The sequence below is a fragment of the Manduca sexta genome, chromosome 20 (assembly GCF_014839805.1).
Source record: "Manduca sexta isolate Smith_Timp_Sample1 chromosome 20, JHU_Msex_v1.0, whole genome shotgun sequence".
NCBI classification, from domain to species: domain Eukaryota; kingdom Metazoa; phylum Arthropoda; class Insecta; order Lepidoptera; family Sphingidae; genus Manduca; species Manduca sexta.
Window position 1 is genome coordinate 10,653,926 of NC_051134.1, and position 6,823 is coordinate 10,660,748.

At 34.9% G+C, this 6,823-nt stretch overlaps 1 protein-coding gene across 3 annotated transcripts; it reads left to right on the forward strand.

Annotated features, from left to right (window-relative positions):
• Positions 1 to 394: 394 nt before the first annotated feature.
• On the forward strand, positions 395 to 6,745 carry LOC115440670 (methionine aminopeptidase 1). 3 transcript variants are annotated; one of them, XM_030165078.2, is made up of 7 exons: positions 395 to 666; positions 843 to 920; positions 1,336 to 1,606; positions 1,878 to 2,049; positions 2,329 to 2,623; positions 3,133 to 3,269; positions 4,728 to 6,745. In XM_030165078.2, the coding sequence occupies exons 1-7, from the start codon at positions 540 to 542 to the stop codon at positions 4,836 to 4,838; spliced, it is 1,191 nt and encodes a 396-aa protein (XP_030020938.1). In that variant the 5' UTR covers positions 395 to 539; the 3' UTR covers positions 4,839 to 6,745. The 3 variants fall into 3 exon arrangements, with proteins under 3 accessions (XP_030020938.1, XP_030020941.1, XP_030020939.1); XM_030165081.2 differs by lacking the exon at positions 843 to 920 and having other exon boundaries at positions 396 to 666; XM_030165079.2 differs by lacking the exons at positions 395 to 666; positions 843 to 920 and adding an exon at positions 1,062 to 1,264.
• Positions 6,746 to 6,823: the final 78 nt, after the last annotated feature.

Sequence of the window (6,823 nt, forward strand, 5' to 3'; positions counted from 1 at the left end):
GATGCAACTATTTTGTTCCAGGATAAAGATCGTCGTACCTACTCATGGTGAAAAACTTTAGAAATGGCTTGTTCCAAGGAGTCGCTTTCCGGTGTTATTATGCCTTGGGAAATGACTGTAATTGTACTAGTGGCTTAGTTCCTATAATATAATCTTTACTTATGATTGATTTCTATAATACTCTTAGGTTTACGAGTATGTATGAAAAATAAAGTCAAACTGCAAAAATAACTAATAATTTATTGAAGCTTGAGATGCTTGAAATTATTAAAATTTTCCAGTACAAAATTTGCATCACTAAAGAGTTCACGCGTTCATATCGCTGGAATCCAGAGGTTCATGGAAGAAAATAAACGGTTAAAAATAGAACGCGCACTTTAAAAAAATACTATCGCTAATCTGACAGTGCGAACGTCGCGTATCAGTCTCCTTATCAAATTATAGAAATGGTGTTATAGAAATCTTACACATTACAAAATTCCAGTGCGTTTGTTGTTTTCGAAGGCGTTGTTTCGTGGTGTTTGTATATTCTGTGTGCAATGGACTCAGACTTAATTTCCGATATCGTAACTACATGCAACTTTGTATACATACAGTCTAGAAACGCTTTAATTCGCTCTTTGGACGTACCCAACGGGTGGCTATACAACCTTCGGTCTTTTTATAGTAAGTAAAATATTATACATTATGCCTACCTCTGTGGCCTCTTTACAGTTATATACCAACCGTAGATCATTTACTTGTAGATCTAAGCCTATGACATGAAACATGTAAGTGGTGATACTATTGTTGTAGTGAATAATTATTAAATATAAGTACATAACGTTTTTTGTGCGTTGCAGAAAATTTAAATAAAAACACAAGCATGGTTGAGTTGGAGCTGCCAGTTAATGATGTTATCTGGCGTGCCGATGAGCTGGGTTACGTGTTTTGTTTATTTACGCAATTATGTATAAGTACTAGTAGTTGATTTGACTATAGAAATAATTTTCGGAAATAAATAATGAACGCATCAAAACATGTCAATTGTCATGTTGGTAGTAAATCTGACATTTGATGGCTGTCAACTTCAAATGTCACAAATTCATGACAGCTATATAAAAAATGGCGGCGATTGGAATGTGCGAAACTCCCGGTTGCAAATCAATTGCACAATTACAATGTCCAACGTGTATAAAACTCGGTATACAGGGCTCGTTTTTTTGCAACCAAACATGTTTCAAGAAGTCGTGGAAGACACACAAAATTATCCACTTGTTGGCGAGTAAGTGAGGTTATGTCGAACTAATGTGCCGTGAATTTGTCAGTGGAATAATTTTGCAATTTCTCTTATAGAAGGTGAAAGCACCGATGGATCTAACGTGGAATATAATCCTTGGCCGTCGTATAGCTTCACTGGTAAGCTGAGGCCGTTCCCTGCTGGTCCGAAGCGCACCGTGCCACCTCATATTGGGCGGCCGGACTATGCCGATTCTCCTACTGGCTTCCCGGCGTCAGAGAACGCTGCGAAAGGCTCCGGACAGATCAAAGTGCTGGACGATGAAGAAATTGAAGGGATGAAAGTGGCGTGTCGGCTTGGTAGAGAAGTTTTGGATGAAGCTGCCAAGTAAGATATTATGTTTCCACTAATATATTTAAGTAATCAAATTAGGTCTAAATTAACCAAATTTTATAGATTAATACCGTGTAATTAGAACAAGTTACATAAAAGTAGGTAAGGATGTATTATATGTGGTTATTATTTTTGTCTAATTGGAATAAACCAAGAATGCACAAATATTTTTTTCTATTATAGGACCTAATTACTTAAGTCCTCAACTGAACAATCTACACCTTAAAAAAATCAGAAAGGTTAATAACACATTACCATTTCCCAGAGTGTGTGATGTTGGTGTCACAACTGAAGAGATAGACCGTGTTGTACATGAGGCCTGCGTTGAGAGGGAGTGCTACCCCAGCCCTCTCAACTACCACAACTTCCCAAACAGTTGCTGCACGTCTGTCAATGAGGTCATCTGCCACGGGATACCTGACTTGCGCCCTTTGCAGGTTTGAATGTTTGAATATTTGGCTATATGACAATGTAAATATAATCGCAATGGCTGTATCTCCTGTAAGATTATATTTAATAATAATAAATAAAAATGCTATTTGTATACTAAAGGCCTTTTAGTAGTTTTTGTGTTTTATAAATACATTTCATGCTAATTAATTGATATTTTAGACTAAGTTTATGTTTTATTGTGCCTATCTTTGTGTTTATTAAATTATCTATGTAATATGTTTGTTATGGTTGAAAAAATATATTCTGGTAATATATTTTTTCAGGATGGAGATATTTGCAATGTAGATGTCACTGTATACCATCGCGGTTTTCATGGTGATTTGAACGAAACATTCTTTGTTGGCAACGTACCAGAGTCTAGCCAGAAACTGGTGCAAATCACATATGAGTGTCTGCAAAAGGCTATAGATATTGTGAAGCCAGGTGAAAAGTACAGGGAGATTGGTAATGTGATTCAGAAACACGCTCAAGCTAGCGGTTTCAGTGTTGTTCGGTCATACTGCGGACACGGTATACACAGACTGTTTCACACGGCCCCCAATGTGCCGCATTATGCCAGTAAGTTTGATATTTGATTTGATTAATTCCTAGCTATAGATCATTTCTTCCACCAAGATGCGCCTCGCTACTTCCCGTAATCTCTTTAGTGTGCGTGAGCATGATTGAACACCCACACTACGATGGATAGGCTCTAGATTGATGCTTGGATCAGCCACTTCATCACACAACACCCTTGATGAGAAAGTGGTGAGGTGTGTATTCATAGATAAAATGACCTATAACATATGTCTCAAGTCTAGTTATTTTACGATTTAAATTAATTTATTAAAATGTTTGATTTTATTCTACTTGATCAACACCTTTAAACGATTAAGTTTTTAAATTATTTGTAAGAAAATAAAAGTAGGTGTGTACCTTAATAAACTTATAAACAATTTTCCCGAATAATAATTAATAACAGTATTAAAATAACCAGTATTATCAGTTCAATACATAATGTATTATCAAACAATATGACAATCATTGAGAAAACACTGATTAGATTATTTCTATACCACAATTTGTAGAAAACAAAGCGGTTGGAGTGATGAAGCCAGGTCATTGTTTCACGATCGAGCCGATGATCAATGAGGGTGGCTGGCGCGATGAGCAGTGGCCAGACCACTGGACCGCTGTCACCGCTGACGGATCTAGGTCTGCTCAGGTGAGTGACTTAAAAACTTCTGAACTAGTAGCATAACTATACTGTAAAGGGCCAGTGGCAGATTAATTCAATAGGGCCTTGCCTAAATCCTAAACCTATGAAGAATTTTTTGGCAACTTTTTTTAAGATCCAATACCCACAATAATTAGTATATCTTATATTTTGGGCCCCGTAGCCTTTTGACTGTTATTCCACCCTATAGTTACGTCTCTGTTCAGAACTACCCGCTAAACTCCTAACCCCCTTATTCATAAACGTTTTTTATCTAAGGACGGAGTAAAGCTGTGATAACAAGCCTGTTTTTCAGTGCCCAACGGCACTGAGAAATAGACATAGGGCCGTTGTGATTGGTTATGATTGTTGTATTACAATATTAACCAATCACAACGGCCCTACGTCTACGCACTGCGAAGACTGCCATGCCGTCAGCACTGAGAAACAGACTTGTTATCACAGCCTTACTCAATCGTTCGATAAAAAACGTCTATGAATAAGGGGGTAAGTATAATATAAAAGCTTAGTTTTCTCTCAGACATTATAATTATTTGTTATCAGGCATGCAGTTTATTTAACTGACATGCCTGTAACCTGTAATTCACAATTTTAGTGTTACTTCCCAGACATATTTATCAAGTTTGTTCATTGTCTGCAATTAAAACTTGCTAGTCTTGTCCACATAAGAACAGATTTATTAAAATATGGTTTCTAAGTCTTATCAGGCCTATTCTATTTGATTAGTTGGTTAGATAATTCGGTCATAACTCAGGTTTGATAAGGGGAGACCAATAGTAATCAATTAATGATTTACACAGATTATAATCTGATTAATATATCCCAATAGATAACCACTTTAATAGGATTATTAAAATGATAAATTTATTAATTAATCTTCAATAACGCAAAACTATTGGTAGGATATAATTTGTTTCCGCCCGCATAGGGTCCACGGTATGCAAGGTGTCAAAAATCTGCCATATTGGACCACGTAAGTGTGTCGTGTTCCGGGGTCAGCCTGAGTATATCCGGTTCAAACAGGCCGGCATAATTGTGTCGACTGCCTAGGAGTAATCATCTTTTGTCAGTCGATATTCTATTGGAACCCTCATTTACCATCAGATGTTATAGAGGCACTTTTCCAAGTCCCTATAAAAAAAGAAAAACTACTGCTGATCCACAATCTTGTAACAATACTTACATGCTCGACTGGACATTATTAGTAGCTTAAACATAAAACCTATCTTATAAAACTAAAAAATATTTCACTAAAATAAAAGCTTATTTCTTCTCATGTTAAAAATAACAATATCTTGACGGGACTGGCGAAGGTTGATCTTTTAAGTTTATAATGTATCTGAACCCCGATTCACTTACCACCAGTGAGGTATCTTCTTACAAGAATAACTTGAATGTCCTCTAGCTTACATGTTTTTGATTTAAACTTATTATTTGACATTTCAGTTTGAACAAACTCTCCTGGTCACTGAGACGGGATGCGAAATCCTCACAAAACGCAACACTGGACGGCCCTGGTTCATGGATCAGTTGGAGAAACTGAAATCTAAATCATAGTGGAATGTACATAAGTATAGAGATAGTGTGGCAAGTTGTTTGTGTATTTTGTGTTCTTATTAACAAAACTACAAGTTGGGAAACTTTTTGATACATTGAAAGACAAAAACATTAGTTAAGAAATGGTTACTTTTGGTAAGTCCTTTACTAAAGACACAAATGACTTTTCCTTAAAATAACCTTAATCACCACCCATCCACTGAGGTTCATTCCTCATTTGAACTAGTATTAGCTCAAGACTTAAATTCTATGTATATTGTAATAAAATTAATTGTTAACACAACAAAAGTGTTAAATGGAAAAGTCAGCTCATAACAGTTGACTATAAAATTGGTAAATAGATTAAATATTCAATTGTATGGATCTGTGCAGACTGACCATAAAGACTAATTGATGCCAATTAAAATCATAACTCATGTCTCAGGAACATATGGATAATATTGTAATGACAAATCTGCAAATTAATTGGAGCTTTTTTACAGTTAGTAAATATTGTGTGTTAAGGGTTATAAAGTTGAATTTTAATTGTCGCTGGAGTCGTTTTTTTATTTAGTCTGCCATCAATACATCTCAGTGGATGTTGACTATAGACTTAGTGTGAATTGTTTCAAACTATGGGTACCCATAGAAATAAGGCATGTTGGCCAAGAAAATTTCATATATTGTAATAATTCAATTATCTCAATACTGAAATACATAAGAAAATACGAAATTCGTAAGCCAAAGCTTCTTATAAACTTTTGACGTGTACAAACGGTTTGAAACAAAAAGGCTTATTATTGCTTACTTTATGGTTAGGTTTTGTAAAAATTAAATTGACATCACTTATTTGGAACTGAGTTTGTTTGTAATAATGTTTTTTGAAGTTGGTGTGTCGTATAGGTCATAGTCGACCTAATTTATCTCGTATGCATAACGAAAGTTCATCCATTTGACATTAACAAATTGTCAATGAAGTAGTTTGAGAAGAATATGCAACCAAAGTATGAGTGACCCATTCCTAGTAGAAACAGAGGTAATATCTATAACCGACAGTTGAACGGCTAATTGACGTAAGCGTCATTTCTTTTCGAAAAAAATTAACTATATTAAAAAAAACATAGAAAAAGTGCTAATTTTAATGTATGATATACTTATTAAAATCAGCGCTCTTTTCTATGTTTTTTTTTTAAATAATATATAAACTTACGCAAAATGTCGCTTAAGCCAATTAGCCTTTCCGTCGATATAATGGCCCAAAATGAATGTATAAATGATAATATTATAGACACTACGTATTAACAACTTGTTTAAAAATGCAATCCTGCATAATAATATAATCCTAATAAATATGTTTGCTAACCGCCATTTTCAATAAACGATCTTTATTTTCGATCTATCTCAAAAATGGACCAATCAGAAAAAAATGTTTTTGACATTTACAGATGAGTTATTTTGATTGTTCAATTCTCGGAATCGGATTGAAGTTTGAGATCGGGATCGTTTATTAAAAACGGTTGTAAGATAGACTAATGTTTGGGTACTTTACACTATCCAGCAATGAATTGTAATGTGCATTTTCATTTACCTTCCCTTCAGTACCAGGGTTCATAATGTCGAAAATGCGTTCCAAGACGGTTGATGCAACCTGTCAAATAATTAAAGCATATGCAGTCCCTATAAAATAGGGAAGGTGGTTGAAAACACCTTAAAGTTTAGGAGACCAGGAACTAAGTTAAGTAATCCAGTCTAGACCTTAACTTACATAGTAATTTTTGTATACACACCATAAACAAGCTAAACGCTCGATAAGTGATTTTTCTCATCATTCTGTGTACTCAGCTGTAAACTCAGCTTATATTCTACGTATAATTCTCTGTCATCCGAGTCAAGCTTACACTATAACATAGCTTAGATCTTGGTCTGAAGAAGGTGAAAATCCTTTAAAACTGACTGGCCTTACTTAACCCGTCATGACTTGTCAAAATTTTATTTTCAAATATGTA

Coding starts and splice junctions, on each gene's coding strand:
- LOC115440670 (XM_030165078.2), top strand. CDS start 540: ATGGACTCAGACTTAATTTCCGATATCGTAACTACATGCAACTTTGTA. Junction 2,050..2,328: donor CTGACTTGCGCCCTTTGCAG/GTTTGAATGTTT, acceptor ATATTTTTTCAG/GATGGAGATATTTGCAATGT. Junction 3,270..4,727: donor ACGGATCTAGGTCTGCTCAG/GTGAGTGACTTA, acceptor TTGACATTTCAG/TTTGAACAAACTCTCCTGGT.